The sequence below is a fragment of the Phalacrocorax carbo genome, chromosome 16, assembly GCF_963921805.1.
Source record: "Phalacrocorax carbo chromosome 16, bPhaCar2.1, whole genome shotgun sequence".
In the NCBI taxonomy this organism is placed as follows: domain Eukaryota; kingdom Metazoa; phylum Chordata; class Aves; order Suliformes; family Phalacrocoracidae; genus Phalacrocorax; species Phalacrocorax carbo.
The window spans coordinates 10,330,740-10,352,026 of NC_087528.1; the positions used below are offsets into that span (position 1 = coordinate 10,330,740).

A 21,287-nucleotide genomic window follows, 5' to 3' on the forward strand; every position below is an offset into this window, starting at 1 on the left:
GCGTGACATTGTAAAATCTATTTAATCTTTTGTCACAAAGTAGACTGCTGACAGCTCCTCACCCCTCTTTTACGCTGCAGCCTCACGCAGAGCCGGGGTGTGTTTGAAGGTGGCCGGTTGCTTAGTCTGGTCTCTCACCGCTGGCCCGGGGCTAAGCGCGCGCCCTCCCGGGGGAGCGCTAGGGCTGTGCGGCGAGCACCCTGCCGCTGCCGGCCTGCGCTCTGAGCCTCCCTGGGCACGGCCGCCGTGCCCTATCGGCCATCGCTCGGCACGGTGGACGTGTACGTGGTCTGTCACATACTTGACGTGCTGTTCATCTTCCAAAAAAGTGACTCACCTCAGCTGATTGCAGAGGTATGGTTATCGACTGTCCCACTTAAGCCAAACTTTAGTTTAAATTGCGTATGTGATGCAGTACAGCGGAAAGTGGTGCGATAAAGTGCCGGCAGAGCACCCTGCAGCCCACACCATGTGGGAACACTCATTTTTGATCCCTGTAAAATAGCCTACATACAGAAAGATAAAGACTTGCAAGTAGTACAAGGAAGAATTTGAGATGAAATCCATTCAGGTACGTATGAAGGGAAACCACCACCCACACAGCGCCAGTCTCCGCACCTGTGGTTAGTGTATTCTCATTCTTACTGTCACACGGGACCAGCTCTCTGGGCAAGTTTTAGAAGTTCAGTAGTTTAACCAACCAAGACTGGTGCTCATGGCTGCTCTGGTCAGCGATGGGAGAACTGCAGTGGGAGGATGGGCTGGGGCTTCAGCAGATGAAGATACACAAAACCATCACCGCACCCTGCAGAAGGCTTCATGCTTTTGTTAAAGTAGTTTCCTTGCTCTTTAACGTGACCACAGCTGACTGGAGCATAAACAGCTTACACCTGTGCCAGAGAAAGGATTTAAATCATCCTTGGAGACAGTTTCTCATGCTTTCCTGCGCACACACGTCTCCGGGCAGATGGTCGTTACACTAATGCAGCTGCTAAAAGGCAAGAAGCCTTGGAAGGGCAGGTGGGGTGAGCAGGGCTGGACAAGACCTGGCTCGCACAGGCACTGCGCCTTGGTGCGGTGTAAATACCAAGGGAGGCAGCCGCTGTACTCGCCCGGCCCTGCGCGCTGCGGCTTCGCTCCTTCAACAGGCTCCGCTACTCCCTCAGTTACAGATTTATTCCCCCAGCCTACGGCACTAGGGACGTGGGCTGTGATCGTCAGTGACTACAGCAAAATTAGTTACTTTTATTTAAAAGAAATAACATATTACAAATAAGTGTGCAAAACAATTTGTGATTAAATACACATAAAAGCGACATGCAACCTCGACATCAAAATCTGCGTAGAAGTTAGTCCTTAGTATGTTACGTGATGCTAAAAGAAACTTGTCAAATTTAGAGTTTGCAGCGAAACAATCTTAGAGTGAACTGGCGTGTCAGAGTTGAAGCAGCTGTGAAATTAAGTTTCAGAAGAGCAAGACTTCCCTCCCCCAGGTATTTAGTGCTATGAACGGAGAGCTTGTGGCTATTTCAGTTTCTGGGCTAGCATCCTGTGCCTTAGTTCAGCAGTAAATATTAATTGCCATATAACCATTTTGGGGAAGAGTTTACAAGTCAGTTTAGTCTAACCTAACTGTCCCTAGGCCAACACTATTTAGTATGCAACATCTCAAATTAAAAAAAAAAACCCAAAAGTTTCCAAGTTTAAAGCCATGGCAGAGCAGTATACTTCGTGCCACCTGGTTCACTTATTGTGCTGGATGCGTAAGCGGCCTGTCCCCTCTTCCAGCTGAAGCCCAGCAGCGCTAGAAGCAGTGAGGACAGCTCTCACACCTGTTCCGAGGGTGGTTTTTAAACCTGGAATGGCTGCTTCGTTACAGAATGGCCTCTCCAAACACAGGAGCTCGTGCGCTCGCTCGGTGCGCCGAGGAGGAGAGCCAGTGCCTAAACACACCGTGGGCTACTCTGTACAGTTTGGCACCTTGGACCACGAGCGCTGATGGCCGCCGTACGCGTACGGGAGCAGCAGCCTGAGGCTGCGCCTCCACCACCCGACCCCGTCCGCCAGGCCAGAGGACAAGCATGGGTCGAGCTACAGGTATCTACGCCACGCGCTTGCCCGCCCTCCCCTCTGCTACCTGGACGTGCTCCGGGAGGGGAAGGCGGCGCGCCTGCTCCCAGCCCAGCCGGCGGAGCCTTATTTAAGCATGAGCCACAGTATTCCCCCCACTCCCAGCCATCCAGCGGAAGTAAAGCAATGCCTAAAGTCCTGTTTTCACATCCCTTTTTCTAAGGCTAGCTGTAGTCTGTACAGCCCCCTGCAGCTCCTTTAGCGTGGCAGGCACTCGTGTTTAATCTAAAGTCATTTCACAGTTTAGATTAAGAGAAACCCAATAGGCACAAGCTTGTTGAAAGCCACCGTCTTGAAAACTTGAGTTGATGACAGTAACCCAAAGAGATTTTAATGATGAATACTTGCAGAAATGAGAATAAACATATGGAGTCCACTACTTCAGCGCTTGTTCTGATCACGTTGGGCCAGGCTTCTCAGTGAGGTCTGCTAAACTCCTTGATCAGTATTGGACATTCGTATACTGTCCTTCCAAAGACGTGGAATAGCCAAGGCAGTACTTTGACCCACGCACTCCCTCACCTCAGTCAAAGCTTGTCGTCCGTCATTTCTAGAAACTGAGCATAGACGTCCCTTGAGCATTCCCCTTTTTGGTTGAATAAGAACTTGTAATAGCTGCCATCTGCACATATTGCTGCAACAAAAACAAACACGTTAAGTTCAGCTGTTGCAGAGGTACCCTTCTGTTCCTTCAGCTGTAGGACCTTCCGGGCTAACAGAAGGTGCAGAGGTGCTCGGGAGGAACCTGAGGTCCGTCAGTCCCCGCACAGTGTCTGTCAGCCCAGCACCACACCCGCCCTGGGCACCTGTTTGATCTTCCTCCCGTGCAGTGCTGCGCAGCGAGGGCGCCTCTTCTCAGCTGAGGGGGCCGTGCAGCGCTGTCTCACCTGAGCCTGCCCTCCGGCTCAAAGCCCCTGTAGTTCAAAAAAAGCTCGGGTCTCCAGACAGAGCCTGGGGGAGCCGCCAGCACTTACCTATGACAGCGTTTGGCTCTGTTCCAAAGGCACAAATGCATGGAGAGCCTGAGGGAACCTGAAATTTGGAAAAACTCCATTTGGAACTGAAGTATCTGGGGAGAAAGCTGGCAGAGGCCAAACTGGAAGAGAAAGGAGAAAAAAAACCAAAAAGCACAAGTCAGTGAGGTGTTGGCTGGAGTTGATGTAGAAGCACTAGCATGTTTGAGTCGCAGGGTTTGCACTAACTGCTAGTTTTGATTGGCTTTTTTATTTTCTTATACTAAGTAGCGGGCAGCGTCTAGGGAAGGGCACCCTAAAAACAAAGCCAGAAAGGCAGTTGTAAGTGACTGCAAAAACTGCCCAAAGGATTGATTTTTTTAGTAGCGGTTGCTTTATGTGAAGTGTCCACAAAGCATGTTCAGGCTAAGAGAGAGCCACCAAGAACCCACCCGAACCTCTGCCAGAGTCGTACAGCTCCGCAAGGACAGCGCAGACTGGGCAGCTGCTGCGCAGTCCTACAGCTGCAGCTTCACTCAAGCACAGAGATTAATCTTACCCCCTCCCGCAGAGTAGCTACTCGCTACTGCTGGACAGGACCAGTGTTCTATTACAAGGTCAATCTCTCCCCCAGCCCCGCCAAAGGCTTCAGAACAGCTCAAACCCTACCTTGACTGCTTATTTCTTTTAGGGTCTTCTGCAGCAAAAATATGTACTGTGCCGTGGTCGCTGGATACGCAGATTAGGGAAGCATCCTGATTGAAGTTAATACTGCAGAGAGCACAGACAGTCACAGTGTTTCTATGAGAACACACGCACAGCTGCTGGCGTACACAGTCCTGCTCCTGCAGCTGCCCAGGGCAGCTGCCAGCCTGGCAGCCCAGGTGTTAAACAGCCCCCCTCCTGGAGGAGCTGGGGCTCCTCCCGTTCAGCAGGGCTTTGCTGACAGGACCAACAGCTCCCTGGCACAAGGAACAGAGGACCTGGTTTACCAGGACCAGCCAGGCAGCAGCACATCATTCTGCCGCTTCTGTGGAAAGAAACCGCAGCCTCTGCTCCAAGGAGTAGGCAGGCATTGGTTAAAACATGCCACGTTCCTGCCCCAGAGTGGTGCTCAGTAGAGGGGAAGTTCCCCCACTCCTGTGGGAGCGCTTCCAGCAGGGGATTAGTCAAACTTCTGCCTCGGGCGCTCACAGGCAGAGCAGCACCGTGTTGTAATAAACCTCCGCTCACCCCCAGGAGCTCAGCCTAGTCTCTCCAGGAAGCGTTCAACAGCATCATTGCATTCTCCATATTTCAGCACAGGTTGAAGCACGCCCAGCTACTGTTTATTCTGTGCAGCAGAACAGGCCTAGCAATACCGAGGGGTTTGTCCCAAGCCCTGTAACCTGCGCTGCGCTTCACACGGCTGCCAGCTACTGCTCCTCCTCGCCTGCACCGAGGGGAGAGGACGAAGCGCAGGCCCGGTGCGGCCCTGGGACCTCTCACCGCCAGGACGGTGTGCCCGCGGCAGCATAACTCTGCTTCACTTTTAGAAGGTGGCTCGGGTGCTGCTTACCAGGCTGCCGCGGCACAACACTACCCACAAGACGACAAAGCTGAGGCAGTTAACCGTACCAGTATATATTGGCTGCCTGTGATCCTCTTCGTAGCTCCTGGATTAAATGCCCTGATGAAGTATCAAATATTCTTATGAGGGTCCCCTGGAAAAGGAATCGAGCATTATATTAGGAAAGACAGAAGACCCTTTACATCTGCAAATGCATCCCAAAACTCTCTGACCAGCATGCCCTACACATGCCATTTCTCATCTCGGAAGATCTGAGGGAGAATTTTTAGGAAGAATATTGATTTGCCCCCACCCCATCCCCATGCTGTGGCAGCACTGCCATATACAACACTGGTACTTCGCTACTCGACTCAGGAAGTTCCACCCAAGCTCTTCTAAAGCACTGGCACAGCCCCGGCGTTAGCTTGCAAACGTCAGACTTGTGTACAGCCCTCTGTGCCCAGGTCCTGCGAGTCCTTTCTTTCTTGCTCCCCAGAGTCACTACTCTGTTTTGACTGCTACTCTGCAATTTTTCTTTCCCCCCACCTAAGTACAATCAGCCTGTGGATGGTCTTGCCTTACAATTAGTTCAGTTGAAGTATTCTAGAAGAGTGAGTTACCTATTGCATGCTCATTATCTGTATCAATCCGAAGCTGAGAGACCCCATGGATGAGTCAGGTTACGGACAGAATACTGCGTTAGAAAACTGAACTTCATTTAAACTAACTTGACACCAGAGATGTAAAACAAGTCTGTGTATCCCAAATAAAGCGATCGACAGTTCAGCAGCACTTTCATCTGATGAAGAGTGGGTCTACGTTGTCACCTACAGCTCCTCTTACACATCTTGTTAACAAATGCATCTCTCCAGTTGCACACCAGTAAGGAACAGAGCCCGGCACAGAAAGTCAGGGAGATGTCAGCTTAGTTTTGGTTTAAGACACAAGCTTGAGATGTTTGCTTACAGAAGGCTCCATATGGCAGTTCCCCTATACTCCTATTTCAGTTTGAAAATGCTGTTTGAACTTTTTCCCTATGCAAAAAAGAAATCTCTCAATTCAAATTCAGCAGATTATTATCTATTTAGCAATGGAGTTGCCAGTTCTAAGAGCTTTGTTTAGAAGATGTGCAGTAATTAAGCACAGTTAAGAGAGACTATGGCAGCATCTTCTTTTTTTAAACTCTTTGAGCTACAGACTGTGCAGTAGAAGCTATTCGAAATGGAGGGTCGTTGGGTTAGTTTAGCTTGTCCTTGAGAAACTCACTTCAGTTGAGTGGAAGAAGGCAGCAGGGACTCAGTTTGCCTCAGGCAGACGGGTGCATCTACGCTCCCTTCCCCTGGACGCTTTGGAACCAGTCAGCCTTTGGGAGACGAGGCTCACTAGCAGACGGCAGCGGGGCTCTGCAGGAGGAGGCAGGCCCATGACACGCTTTTCGTTCTTTCTACACCTCCCGGCATCAGCCCGGCCCAAAGGGCTTTGCACTGCGCCGTAACTTCAGGTTTGCGTCAGCGTATTGCGTTCCTTAGCCCTACGTAACATATGGCCGCGCACAACTCGGTAAATATTCCAAGAATCATTTATCACTTACGCTCTGTATGAAAACATTGGCAGGATGTGCATGAGAAAGCCGGAGGCAGTGCGCCTCCCTCCTGGTCTGTAACAGGAGTTAAGCCAGAGCAGAACTAAGTCCTCCAGAATGACAGACCTATTGGAAGTATTTCCTTAGCCAGGGGCTTTAAAGTGAATTTAAGCAGAAACTGATAAAGGTGAAAGTACACAAATAAGCTCCACCCCGCCTTAATTTTAAAAATTAATAGCATTATTGAAGAACACATGAAACGTTAACTGCTTGGGCCACATCTCATTCAACCGTCACAGAAGTGTCACAGCTACAGTCAGCTAAAACCTGAACGCCACCTCGGGCGCTGCACATGGATTGCTGTTTGGCTCTCCTGAAGGAGCAGCAAAGCTAAAGAAAGCCTGAGAAGCCATATTTCAATGACAAATTTTCCAGTTAGTTATTTCTAAGTCTTTCCTACAAAAGGATGCGACTTCCTATTTTGCAAGGAGTTACTACACTGGCATGCACAGTAAATCAGAGGCAGGAGGATGTTATTCTCACTTTTTCTGATGCTGTTGCAATTCTTGTTCCCTGCAGGTTTAAAGCGATACAGCTCAAGACTCCTTCATGAGCCTGTATGTCGACAGGAGGCTTTTCCGTATTAGCGAGATCCACTATCTGCACGTGCCCAGTATGTGTTCCAGGAAACGCAAGAAGAGAATTATTACTATTTGGACAAAGGACACAGAGACCTAAAGGACAAAAGAAAGAAAAAAGGAAAAGAATAACTGTGTAGTTCCTGTAACCTAATACAGTTTTCAAATATGAGTTTCTAAATATATCAGTAATTTCAGAACAAACAACACACATGTAGCAAATCAGAATTTCATTTTAATGGCTATTGTGGTATCCCAAAACATGATCTGTCCGTAAGTGCAGAGCACAGAGGAGTAGCATAATTTTAACTCACTCTCGCCACTTTATTTCAAAGTAATCTAGTGGTGGTTATCCAAAATCTGCATGTTTTCAGAGATCAGCTCCATCAGTCTGTTACAGCAAAGTTATTTAAAAAAAAAAAGTCTCCTTAGTAGCTCAAAAAGGGTAAGAGTTTATCATAGGTGATATTTTAGTTTCTCCTCGGTCAGTAGAACTGATTAATATTAAATTCATGTTTGAACTTGGCTCTTACAGTACTTGCACTTTTTCCTTCATCCCTTTTGCAGGCCACTTAAGGCAAACCATGTCTCTCCCAGGTGTTCTGCTGATACCAAGTAAGTTCCTGCAAACGGAGTCCACGGCCAGCAGAGCAGCGGGTGGGTATCACAAGGAACAACGTAACTTCTGCTGCATCCTTGGCCTTATGCCCACCAGCCTCTACATCAGCAGGCCGCACCTGCATTCAGGCAGCGCTGCCCTGGGCACAGCCAGCAACTCCACGTTTGCTTCTAGGAAACCTCTGAAGATGGGGACTCCAAGCCTAAGTAACCTCCTGGTGGAGAAAGTATCTTTCAGATGTCCAAGCTGATCCTCCCAAGATATCGAGCATGGCCAACACCACTCATTCTACTCTCTGGCTCTATCAAGAAGAGTTTGGCTCCATCATTTCTGTAACTCTGCTTCAAGTAGCTGTAAGCCACCAGCTACAGGCAGCCCTTCAGAGTCTCCTTCTGGCATGACTAAATGAGCCCAACTCCTCAGCCTCCCCACGCAGGCCACGCGCTTTGGGACCCAGACCCCTTCACAGCAGGCATGGTGGTGTCTGGAGGCAGATGTTCACACAGCTGCCATTATACCCTTCCAGTTTTGGACCTTCACGTGCCCAGCTAGTCTTGAGCATGCAGCTGACATGGGAGTATGCTCACCTCTTCCCTCTCCTGCCAGGCAGCACCTCCCTTTCTCAATAGTCTCCTACTGCGACAAAACCGCTTCCTGAGGCTACACCCAAGCCCTGTCCCTCCCGCGCCTACCTGGAGCCTAGAGCTGGCGTCACTAAACTGGACAGCCCTGGCCCGTGGCACTAATGCTGGGCTTGGTTCAGGATGCCTTCTGCTCATTTCAACAAAAGACAAAGCCATACCTTGCTATTTAAAGAGAACTGTATCTATTTGCTAATTAGAAAAGAGGAATGATTCACTTTAGAGTTTGTGTTTATAATTAAGATTTCAGCACAAAATACATAAAGTTTACAGGTTCTTTACAGAAGAAAGCATACAGCTCTTATAGACGTCAAATATATAACAGGAGTACATGAAAAAGCTTTTCTGTGCCAAGTATTAATAAATTTTAACAACCAGTTTATAAACACAAAAGTATCCCCAAAGGACAAGACTACAGCGCACTAAGTAAACTGTTTAATGACTTGCTAAATGAGACTGATTCAGGCAGCTAAAGAGCATGTCAAGAACAGAATAAATGTGCTTCCATTCCCCAGCCCACCTACACAACTAACCTTTAGGGTTGTAGCAGGTTTCAAAGACGTGCAGCTGGTGGGGGTTGTGTGTGAATGTGAAAACTTTAATCATTGAGTCCAAGACTACCACAATTCTGAAAGAGACAAGAAGTTCCTGTGACTCAGTGTCGGTAAGACAGGGACATAGATATTAATTCAGACCTGCAAAGGCTTTCAACTGATTCAGTGGTGATATTCCATCCCCAGACTTACAGCCTTGCAAAAACCCAGGCAGTGATGAGCCTGCAAAGCACTTGATGCAAAGCTGTGACAGCAGAACCCCTCTGTCCACACACATCAGGCTCCAGCTGCCAATAGATGCTTTTGCCCTAGAGATCCTCTTGAATTCCCTTCACACTCCTCCATACCAAGAAAAAGTCAGCAGCAGCCACACGAGAACACTTCCCTACATTAGGGGGCCAGAAAGCCTTACAGGCTTTTCACCAAGGTTTCAGATACCAGCATGCTTGAGCTGCGATCTGTTAACACCTAATGTTTGCCCCCAAAGCCTGTTTTACCTTTAATTGCTGGTGGTGTTTACGCAGGATCTTTTTCTTTCTACAAACAGCTGGAAATAGATAACAACAGTGTACAACACCAAGATGGGCATTTGGAACACTTATCTTTTTGTACCAACCTGTCTCTTCGCAGCTTAACTGCTTTGACTTCTGTAGAAAACTCTATCTCAATGACAGTCTTCTTCTTCAGGTCATCCCAGATCATGACTAGAACAGGGCAGAGATTGCATTAGATCATCAAGGCAAATCCAAAGATCCACATCGTCTGCATTACAACAACTGCTGGTTTCTGAGAAGACTAATCAAGCGGAGCATCCAATAGCTAGGCAGTTACAGACTGGTGCCCTGCTCACCAGACAGCATTTAGCTACAACCTGTCAACCCACTCTTTCATGCTGACTCGTGCAGGTAGGAGCTGGTAAACCCTAACCACAAAAGCTGACAGTAAAAATACGTTTTTCTAAAGACAAACAGCTTTTTTTTGTTTTCCATTAAGGGTTATCAAAGAAATAAGGCAGCAGTCAGAAGCAGCAGCACATTTTCCTACAAAGCTTGCCAGCCAGGGACCTTTTCCCCCTCGGGCTGCTGAGCCAGAGCCTCTTTGCAAAGGTAACTGTGAGAAGTGCAGCCTTTGTCACCAGGTCTCGGAGACCAGTCACTGCAGGTAACTGCCTGTTACCACTGCAACAGCAGTGACGCAACGTATTTCACCACACTTACTTGAACCTGCTGCACCATCCCCGCTATCCAGCCTTCAGAATATACCAGGCCCCAGCTCAAGGCAGTTGTTTTGGGATTTCTCTGGGCAGTTTCACACAGAAAGCACGGCAAACGTGCAAGATCTATTCCTCGAGACTCACCTTTGTTAGGCGGGTACTTTGGCTTTTTCCCTCCACCTACTAGTGCTAAATAGTTGCAGCGAAACAACATTTCAACATGGCCAACGCCACCTTCTAGGAATTCTGAAAAACAAATGTATTTTATTTAAAAGGGTCAGAATCTGTTAAAATGCTATCTAATCTTTATCACTGTTACAAGACAAGCTCGCGTTATCTAGCACTTCTCTCAGGCACCTAAGAATAGTATCGTCCTACCCCAGCTGACCTTAAAAAATAGAGAATCCTCTAGGAGTGGGGTAACAGACCAGAAATCTTGGTGAAAAGGGTGGCATGGATTTTTTTTTTTTTGTTTGATTTTTTTGGTGCTTGTTTAAGAGTAGGATTCTCAGCAAAGGTGCTTTATTTTTCATAGCACTGAAGATCACCACTGTTGTCACAGGCCTCATTTTCATATGTAGAAAACAAAAAGTTTTAAAGTTATATTAAAACATGCTGCATGAGAGGAGATCAAGCAACATTATCACAGCAGCTTGATCATTTCTATGCTACAGTGGGTTTGTAAATATCTTTAGAAAGACTGTCCAGTTAGCTCAAATTCATCCCCCTCGCACGCACTCCTATGCTAATGCCATGCAGTTAGAAAAATACCAATGATATTCATTAGTCATGAACCTTTTTATTTGCAAGTCTTCATAGACTTGGTGGATTTGAGGAAAGGAGGCAAAACGCACATAGATGTAACTGAACTAGACTCGCCAGCGCTGTTCCCTGGAGCATACCCACAGCTGCTAGAATAGGTAAGAGGTACATCCCAGCTCCAGCAAGCCTCTACTCAGTGATGCAGGAAGCCTGCTGAAAGCAAGTTCCATCAGCTGCTACACACAATTTCTCATTTATAGCGCAAGGAAAAGTTTTTTTTTTTCTTCTGAAGAATCTCAACTGCAGAGGAAAGAGAGTAAGATGCCGTGCTTATGGTGCAAGTGGAGGAACGAAACAGCAACCAGGGAATTTGGAAAAAAAAAAAAAGACTTTTTTTAATTTGATGGCATTTGAGTGGGGGCTTGGCTTTGTTTACATAGCTTAGAGGGATGCTTGCATTCCACTGGGGAGAGGGAACTTGACTGTCAGGAAAGGCCGTAACTGTGGCCTTCAAGGTAGATGAGCAGAGTTGAAAACATGAACTTATCCTTTAGAAGACTGTCCGATAACTCCACACACTGGCAGCCTGCAGCAGGAAAGGTGGATGAAACCAGTAAACCATTTCAGAGCTAGAGGAAAATTCAGGAGGACTCAAGAGAGACCTACTGTTAGAAACAGGGATGGGAGAAAACAGCAATGATGTCCGAGGAGCTGGCAGGAAGCACTACGATGGAAGGATGTAGGCATATGCACAAAGGAGAGGACAAGGGAGATTCAGATAGGCATTAGGAAGCACCACAGTACATCTGGATGAGGAATTTATGCTGGGACATGACCACACAATGCTGAAGGTAGATGCCTGGAAATATGTTCATACTATAGCAGTAAAGCCTTGGATCTCATACAAGTCCTTGTGGTTTCTTCAACAACACTGCCGACTGCCGAGTTTCCTTCCTGAACAGCAGTATTTGGCCACTACCCCCCTTCTGCACCACATGCTCCTCAACTCCATTAAAGCATTTAAAGCATGACAGCACATTTTGTTATGAAGAGGTATTACCACCGGGACAAAGATTTAAAATATTTACGAATGAGAACCTGAGACAATTTAAGGTTCAGAACACATTGCACGTTCTATGTTAGAACACGCACTTTAATTATTATCTTTACAGTTCTGACAGATGGTGCTTGGATGAGGAATATCATGGAACTCCTGGATATAAGAGAGACAAGCCAGGGTGTAAACCAGGGTTCAGATTTGGTTTCATACTCGGTTACAGAAATCAACCAAATAGACAACCTCCATCTGGGACTATCTCAGGTAGGTTTAACTATACATGAAAGATGCACAAGATTCCTCTGTGTACCTATGCAGCCAGCACAGTCTGACCTCTCAGAACCCACAGGGGAAAGGCAATCTGATTCATAAGAGACTTTCCAGGACTCCTGTGGTGAAATAAGAATGTCCAGAGCTACTGGCAGGGAGGGTTTTGACAAGGAGCTCAACAGGGCTTCAGCCTGGACTCTGATCCTTTGAGCACACTATCACAGGTGACAGTCCCAAGACATGTTCCTTACAGAAGAATTTAGTATTAAGACCAGAAAACAGTTTGGCAGCTTTGGCCACATGAACAGTAACTGAAATCTCTTACAGTACTGGAAAGTGAGAGCATGCCTGGTTTCATAGGAATTGCTATTTTAAATACATTTTTCCTCTTATTAAGTCCTTTTTTATCACCACGGTGACAGAGTGTTTGGAAGTGCTGGGAAATCAGTGCAGCATGGCAGCTTTCTTCCTATATTTAGGGTTGGAATCACATACCTAGGTTTCTTTTTCCCCTTATTTTGACTCAGTTTGCTTTCTGATAAAAAGCCTCACTACCTGTTAATATAGCTCATCTAGACATTTCTGTTAAGACATGATACTAGGTTTACTGCCTTAAGATCCTCCCAGATTTTTTAAGAGAATATAAAATTTGGAGTATTAGAGGTCTGAGCTCACAGTGCTCTTGCAAGCAATACTCTAAGTAGGAGAATACTCCAAGTAGGAGAAATGTTAGGTTTGGCTCTCCAGCAAGAACGCCGCAGTTTTATAGCGGTACTAGCTCACCCAGATTACTGCACAAGAACAGAACAACTTCTCTTGATGGTACATAATAATGCTGCAGCGAGCAGCTCTTCTCCCACTTGTGGATAACCAGGCAACTTATCTCCTGTTCAGGACTACAAACATTAGCAACAGCTAACACAATTCAGCCTCTGCAAGCGGGTGAGACACATTCATCGTCAGCCGGCTTTATGCAAATTAAGAGCATATAAACATCTGACCAGGCAGTAGCATAAGTGAGAGTCCCTTCGGGACCAGCATGGGCTTCCATGCTTGAGGCTTTATTCAAAGCCTTCCAGTGATGGAACAGTGAAAGCTAAGCAAGAATCTTGCAGAAAAAAAATGAGGCTGAGCTTCCAACCCAGAACTAGCACGCTATAATAAGTACACATTTTACCTTGTTTCTCTTTTTCTTTGAGTGGATCTGCGTTATAGACTCGGAATCCATTTTCCATTCCACATGCAAAGCATCCTGTAGTAAAAAGCACACATATATACACACATATAGAGTAACTGCGAGATACACTCGAGAACTAAGCCAGAGCCAGAGGATTAAGAGAGCGTTACTCCATAACTGTATTGTTAAATTCAAGCTGAAGACCACTTGCAGGCTTTGTTAGTGTTTGCAAGTGAAAACCGTTTAGAGGGGTTGTCCTCTATGCTGGCCTCTGCTGAAAGCAGAAAGTTCTCAGTATTCTTTTTAGACAGGTAAGAAAACAATGGAAGGAAAGAACAGCAATTCCCAACCCATCTGTATCCTACACCACATACTACAGAGGGAAGGAAACCTGCGTTTTAACTTCTATGGTCCAACAGTGATTATGAAGCAAGCCACTCCTTTCTTATTAGATCCAAATTCACACCATGATTATGACTATATGAAGTATGATCCACTGTTCATATTTCACAGAAGAGAGATTCTCATAGGTTTTACAAATGCTCTAATGAGAGCCTGCTGAGTCAGATGCCAATAATTACATGCCAATAGCTTAAGTCCAAACCAGGGAATGATTAGAAGCCAGATTAAAACACTCTGGAAAATCATTTTAGTTATATTTACATACAGATTTACGCATGTGCCTTTTTAGTGGAATCCATCAAGCTACCAGTATCCTGTCCTGCTGGTTTACTCGCTAATAGTGAATGCAGTTACTAATATAAAGAATCGCCAGTGTGAAGTTAGAAGCAGCTACCGTTGCTAGAGGCAGACTGACAGAAGATCAGTTGCTACACAATTTATATGCACTATATCAAAAACCCAGTTAAGATGTTCAAGGTACTGGAACAGAGATATTCAAACTAGTCTGGTTTTATTCTAAAGCACGGCAATGACTGCAACGATTTAATCCCCCCCCAAGTGAAAACTGAGGAGCTTTGTCTAAATGCACCCCTTCCCCCAACTCAGTACTGCAGTGGGTGGGTGGAAGGAGGGAAGGAAGTCTGTCTTTACTCTTAACATAAGGTCTCCAAACCATTTCCTCACAGCCAGGTGACCCACGATGTCCTACACACAAGGCTGGACTGGTGTGCTGTGGAGCAATGGCTCAGAAGTGGGCAAAAGGGCTCAGACTGCAGGAGGCTGCTTCAGGTATTCCTGGAGCTAAAGGCTGCCGAGCAGCCAGCAGCGGTCCTCACAATACAGGCAACTGCCTTTGTGGTTTGCATACTATGAGCTCAGTTAAAAGAACTGCATATATGCTCACTGAGAGGCAAGTGAGCAACATTCACTACCTGCCTTCCACTGCTTGTATCTTGGTGCAGATTAAGATGTCTGAAGAAAAAATACAATTTGTGACTCTTTTTGTTATAACATGGAACGAGATCAATTTTCTCACATAAGAATATAAAAAATGTATAAACTTGATCTTGACAACGGTATTACTCTAAAAACTCCACAATTTGGGAAAACTAATGCACCCAATTTGAGATTTCCTTTTAATACTTCAAGAGTGTAATTCCAAGTAGGACCACTCCAAAAACAAACCAACAAAAACGCAAAAACAAAACCAACAAAGAAACCCAGCCAAATACAACCCTCCCAATCAACTAAAACACAAAAGCAACAAAAAAAAAGCATCACCCCCCTTATCCGCTTTACAAACCAGTATCTTATGAGGGGTGAGTGTATATTTGGCAGCATCCTTAGGGTTCCTGTTCACTGAACTCACACATACAAAGGAAAAATTACTATGAGATCCACCCCTGCACCCTTCAATGTAGAAGGGAAACAAATTAACCCTCTTATTTTACACATAGTCACTAACAGCAGAGTCACAGACCCAACATACCAGACTGTTCTAGCACTACCGCACTTAGCTAAGCATTGATGAAAACAAACACCCGAAAAACCTACTCCCCCAACCCAAAAGCCTCACAGGCACAACTTCATCCTGTCGAAGAATCTGTAATAAATTAAGTACAAAAAGTTCTTGTTTACATATGTAAACACACAGGCAGAGTGGTTAACAAAAATACAGTAATTATAGAAAGATTAGCAAACATATTGAAACAGATGCTTTCCAATTAACTATCTTTGTTTTACCTCCTCCCTTCTCAGTGCATCGCTCTTTAGTTTGCTCTGTCAGCTGAATACGTACAAGCACACTGCCTTGAGATCCCAGCACTAATAAGCTGCCACCTCGCACAGTGTACTTTACTGGGATAAATAGGAAGCAAATTCCAATGGAATAATTTCTCTCTACATAAAAGACTGTACAGGATGAGAACTAATCTGTTTCTGGTAGCTGTAATGTATATCCAGGTAATTATTTTTCCAGCGACAGCTTTATAACTCAATATTGTATTTCCAGGAGACACAAAGGATAGCCATGCTGAAACTGTTCTATACTAAGAGAGCACTGTAATGTTTTACTTGTGTTAATACCAGCAGCTTATAACAAACCCAAATGGAGCATTGCTAATGCAATAAAATGCAGACATGACATTTCCTGTAGCACCACTACAGCTTTTCTGCAGGGCAAACCTCGTGACTGAGACGTGGGCTGCTTTTAACGTCCTGGGGATATCTACAGTTTTAACCGGAGACAACACACCAGAACTGAGGGAACATGAGCAATGGTGACCTTCCTGGCACAGTCAATCATTACTGACAGAGATATGAAGTTCGTGGTCATGGCAACCAAACAAGAAGGGGGAAAAAAAACATACAGGAAGATTACAGCTACTCATTCAACTCCATGTTACAGGAACAGCTTTGGAACCCAGTGTTTCCCATCTGACTGATCCCAGCGTTTACCAGAGGATCACAAATTTGACAGTTCAGCTACAGCTTGGAAGCTCTGACGTACGAGAGAGCTGGGGAGGGGCTGCCAGAAGAGGGAATTGCTGCAATAGTAGGTATGCTTTCTTTCAGAGGAAGTTCACATTTCATTTTAAGAAGGGACAGACATGCTGTCAAAGAGCCACTGTCAAAAGAGAACTCACATATTTAAATTACAGAATTATTACCCTAACCCACAGCTGTGCTTGTTCCTACAGTAAAAGTACTATTTGCCAGCAGTCCCAGTGAGGCCACAGTGAGTTTTCTTTGTGTTTCTAAAACCAAAGAAAAAGGAAGGGTTAAATAATGACTAACCTAGCAGCTGCACAAGCTGAAGGGGGCACGCTGACATAAAGGAATCTGCAGGCTTTAGGGCCTGAGATTCAGAAATTGTAGCAGTGAAGTCTAGGGAAGCAACTATGGCAGGCGCAGTTCCTGGCACGGTAGTTGTTCTCGCCACAGCCAATTTGGTCTAAAGCCCTAAGAGAGAGCACAGAATCCTACTAAGGGGTCCCATAGCTAAGCATTTCAGTCCACTGAATGAGTTCAAATTAATAAGCCAAGTGTTTCAACACCAAAACAAGTCCACACCTTGGTTTTCAAACTAGCTTTAGAGTACAACAGTGACAAAAGAGAAACTAATCAGCAATTTACACATACACTTTCTGGTATGGTAGCTTATGATGATGTCTATTCATTTCTGTAAAGCACTTTAATGTCCTTCTGAAAGCATTGGAAAAGTGCCTGAAATCAGTAGTACACCAGCTTGAAATTAAGAATCTAAAGTTAGAGTATTTTATTTGAAAACAGCTGAGAACAACTTGTAATATGGGCCTTCCCTTTTTTGTGGTTACATTGTTTATTTTTGCTGCTTTTTATTTTTAAATTAAAAGACACCCAATTAAAAAATACAGTATCACTCAAAAGAGAGTCAGGGAAGCACATTTCTGAAAAACTGCAGATGCTAGCTTTATCACTTATCAGTCATGGAAGTTAAGACTTGGAGAGACTTATTAGATCATTCCTCCCATCTTCCCATCAGCATGGGATTGGCTAGTCTTAAATTACCCAGAAATTAGGTTATTGTGACAATATATGCAGACACCCACACTACTAAGCTTCAGCACTCAACTGACTCATATTGCTATTTCTGGTAGAAGAAACAAGGCAGAAGTAAGCTTCTCCTCTTATCTACTCTTCTTTGGGCAACCAAAGGATTAACCTTCCTTTAACACTTTAAAATAGCCCTAAGTTAGTAAAAAGTTAGCATGCTACCTACAGTTCAAAAGTCATCATTCCTAAGCAGGAAGAGCTCCAGGAGCCTGCAAGTGGAAGCCACACACGGGTTTTGTTCAAGGTTTTTGTTGTTACTCAGTTGGCTGGCCAGGCTAGGTAGGCTGGGACTTGAATACTGCTAGGAAGGCGTTTCTCAGTTTACAGATTCCCAAGACAAATTCCTTAACATACTTTGGATGTGACATTATTCAAAAAAGTGTTTATGTTGCATTCACTCCTACAGAATTTAAGGAAACCTTTGCAAAAAAGAACAAGTTTTACATGCTGAAATGATGCACTAAAAGCATTTTGCAGTAAAGGGGGAACTTAGCTTCTTACACAGTTCTCTCTATAACCCAGCCCCATAGCAGACCGAGCATCAAATACGACTACTTCATTACAGACCCCTACAGATTTGAAATGAAGCTCGTCCTCACAAATCTCCTTCTCCATCTCTGTTGCAAATGCAGGATGAAGACAAGTGCAGAGCTGCTGAAAACCAGACTATTCCATTGTTTTCAAGTCAACAGGATAGCATGAAGAGAGCTACCAAGAAGCTCACTGCATTAACAGCTCGATATACTACTGACAAAACATTACCAGAGATCTTAGACTAGACTCAACATAATAATTTGTGTTTACACACGACTTCAACAGCATCAGCAACAGGTATATGAACCTGTTTACATGACAGAAGTTGCAAGACTGTCTTAGGCAAGAGCGTTATTTGTTGAGACAAAAGGATGTTACAAAATTATGACCTTCTACTCCTTATTCCACAAAAATGACACTTGCTCATAAGGCTGGTGCTATTTTTGTATTGCAAAAGCAAGACAAGGCATATGCACCCCCTTTCTAGAGAAGGGCCTTCCCCTTTCTGACAAAGGAAAAAAAATAAACCAAGCACACAGTTCTGAAGCTTTTTGGTAGTCCATGTCTGCCAATATGATTAGTTTTAACCACCATTTTTACAATACAAATCAGGCAAAGAAGTTACACTGCAAATTTTTAGTGTGAAGCACTTCGACCGCTAAAGCGACGTTTTGTAAGTTACCTTCTCAGCAATGCAGTTTCAAGAGCGCATCCCTTTAAGCGCAGGATTTAAGGCAGACTTATACAACTCCAGGAGGGACACCAGCCCGTTCTGGGCAGCTCAGCTTGCGGCAAGCACCAAACCACCGCCTGGGAAGCGGATGTGTTTGAAGATGGACACCAAGCACGACCGTTCCTTCCCCTCTCCCCCACCCAACCCCTCCGATGCGGCTGGGTGCACGCACCAGACAGGAGAAGGGTTAAACCAGACCTCTGTAAATATGGCCTTTCCAGCTTTTTAAAGCAGGGCTTTAAGCTACCTCCACCACAGCAACTACAGCGCCCAGACCCCGGCCGCAGGCCCCGCAGCAGGGGCGGCCCAGGCCAGGGCCCGGTTACTCACCGGGAGGCACGGCAGGCCCGGGCCCAGCGCCGCACTCCCCTCACCGGCCCCGGGCGGGGACCTCCCTCCGCCGGGCTCCCGCCCGCCGCCCCTGGGCAGCACCAGCCGGCTCCCCGGAGGAGAGTGGCCTCCGCCCGAGCCGGGCCCCACTCCCCTCACGGCGCCGCGCCCCGCGGCCCCCCCTCAGCCCGGCCCGGCCCCACCGCCTCACCGTGGTCCTGGTTGAAGCCAGCGTAGAGCAGCCCGTTGCCGTGCGGGTTGGCCGGGAGCAGGTTCATGACTCCTGCCCGTTCGCCTCCGCCCGCCGTTCTTTAAACCATGGCGGCGCCCGCCCGCCTCAGCCCCGCCGCGGGAGCCCGCCCGAGCCGAGCCGAGCCGAGCCGAGCCGAACCGGACGGGCCGGCGGCTGCTTCCGACCCTGCCAGGCAGCGCCGCCGAGCGCCGAGGCCATCCACCGGGCAGGCTGAAGAGCGCCGAGCAATGGAGCGGCGCCGCCCCACGCCCCCGCGGCCTGCCGGCCGGGGAATAGCGACGGGCTCTAAGAGAGGGGAGCGGGCCCAGGCCCGGGGCGGGGGGGGGTCTGTTCCGGCGAGACGCGTCTCTGAGGAAGAGGGATTTTCTCAGCGGGGAGGATATGGCCCGAGGGCCGCGCAGGCACAGGGCCCCTCCGCGGGGGGATCCGGCCGTGCTGGGGAGCCCGCTCCTGAGGGATGCGGGCCGGTGGCTTTACCCGCTCCGACCCCGCCCGGGCCTAGGGGAGCCGCTCTTCCTCACAGGGGAGCCCCCACCTCGCAGGCTGCCGGCCTCGGGGCTGGTGCGGGTGGGTGACCCGGCGCTGGTGCAGCCCCGCCGCCCCCTCCAGGCCTAAAGGGCCGTCTGGTAGAAAGCGCTCGTGGCAAGGCCATACTGAGTAGCAAACTAGTAAGGAGAGAAGCTGTTTCTTCTATTCTTACTAGTTAGAATACAGTGAAATGGTTAGAATATGCTGAAACGGGATCCCCTAAATTAACCAAAATACCCCAACCCACAAACCCAAACACTGCCAACAACAACAAAAGCCCCTTCAAAATTCATTAGTTTTCAAGACCCAAGGCCATGAGCAACCTGATTGGAGTTCAACAGTGAATTTACTTCAAGCAAGACGCTGGACCCGATGGCCTGCTGAGGCCCCCTCCAACCTGAATTACTTCATGAGCGTACGGTGAGCTGTGAGCCCACGCTTCGTGTGTGCTCACACGAACGCCAGCTGTTCCCTGTCCCTCACGTGCATTCACTTCCTTTTCCGTACTTGCTCTGTGCCTTCCATGTCAATGGCTTGATGGCGCATTTCAGATTTGTGACCTGCTCTTCTCTAGCGCAGACTTCTCTTTGGAAATTACTGCAGTTTTTCAGTTTACAATGGCTTGTTAGTTAGAGCTATCTGCAGTGACTAGTTGCTGCATTATTCTTTGTGCACTCATATATAAAAAAATTAAATCACATTGCATCTTCACAATATTTTGTCTTCTCAGGCACTCAAGAGACTTGGTATATGCAATAATGAGCCCTTCTTTGCTTTTTTTTAATCTTCCTCTTTCCAACTACAGGCTCAGGCTTTGCTTACTCATGTAGGACGGCTGCAGGCATTAGCAGAGAGGAGTGCTACCCCAGCCTCGCCTCCTTACCCTGTCGTTAACAGTGGCTGGCAGGACAAATAGAGAATGTGACCCTGAGGACACAAACATACATATTAAAGCTCTCTCCAGGTAGGCATTCTTACTGCGTATCACATACAGAAAGGAAACAAACTAATGACCTGGTGAATGAAGAGGCCAAGATTATAATTCAGAAGAAACTTAGAACAGTTGGCAACGCACATTGAAGAGAACTCTTCATCCTGCACAGAGCCGCTAGCCAAACATAACAGACCGCTCCCGAAGTACGGATGTCTCCGATTCAGGTTTAACCTCTTGTAGCTGTAGGCTGCTATGTACATTTTAACCTGTGGCAATGCAATTTCTACAGTCTAACGGCTTCACCCCGCCACCTTCAGCATTCCACTGCAGCTCACTCGGCGCAGGCAGGCCAGGAGGTGGAGCCTGCTCATCACCGAGGCAGCAATCGCACAGGAATTCCTTCCACCGCAGTGTTTTGCTACTTAGCCTTTAACTATGAGAAGACTTGCTCTTGATTGCCCATTTCTTTAAGTAGTGATGCGTTGATTGGTCCAGGTCCTGGCATAACATGGGCACTTCACTGGCTTGAGCCTTCCCTACTCACCTATGGAGGCTGTGGACATCTATGCTGATCCAGAAGGAATGTTATAGATACCTAACTTGATGGTATCTCACAATAGTGAAGACACCTATAAGAGAGGGCTGAAGCTATACCATCACCTCAAAGGACTGTTATTGCTCAGGAGAACAAGTCTCACAATTCCTTCACAAATGGAAGACCTGACATGTATTAGTCTTCCATATTTCAGTTAACAATATTGAAGACAGATCTTGTATCAAAAGCATTACATGATGCTTTTAGGATGACTTCACATTCCTGGTGTCAAGTTCAGC

The 21,287-nt window shown here is 46.7% G+C and overlaps 1 protein-coding gene across 1 annotated transcript; it reads right to left on the bottom strand.

Annotated features, from left to right (window-relative positions):
• Positions 1 to 1,225: 1,225 nt before the first annotated feature.
• On the bottom strand, positions 1,226 to 19,182 carry WDR45B (WD repeat domain 45B). The gene is made up of 10 exons (XM_064467100.1): positions 18,950 to 19,182; positions 13,146 to 13,220; positions 10,024 to 10,125; positions 9,283 to 9,370; positions 8,646 to 8,740; positions 6,758 to 6,948; positions 4,701 to 4,786; positions 3,753 to 3,854; positions 3,105 to 3,226; positions 1,226 to 2,764 (listed from the first exon to the last, which is right to left on the bottom strand). Exons 1-10 carry the CDS (start codon positions 19,014 to 19,016, stop codon positions 2,658 to 2,660), a joined length of 1,035 nt encoding a protein of 344 aa, XP_064323170.1. The 5' UTR covers positions 19,017 to 19,182; the 3' UTR covers positions 1,226 to 2,657.
• Positions 19,183 to 21,287: the final 2,105 nt, after the last annotated feature.

Excerpts from the sequence above, each read along its gene's own strand:
- WDR45B (XM_064467100.1), bottom strand. The coding sequence starts at position 19,016 with ATGAACCTGCTCCCGGCCAACCCGCACGGCAACGGGCTGCTCTACGCT. Across the intron at positions 8,741-9,282 it reads GTTAAGCTGCGAAGAGACAG|AATTGTGGTAGTCTTGGACT; the intron begins GTTGGTACAAAA and ends TGTCTCTTTCAG. Across the intron at positions 3,227-3,752 it reads AAAAGAAATAAGCAGTCAAG|TTTGGCCTCTGCCAGCTTTC; the intron begins GTAGGGTTTGAG and ends TTTCTCTTCCAG.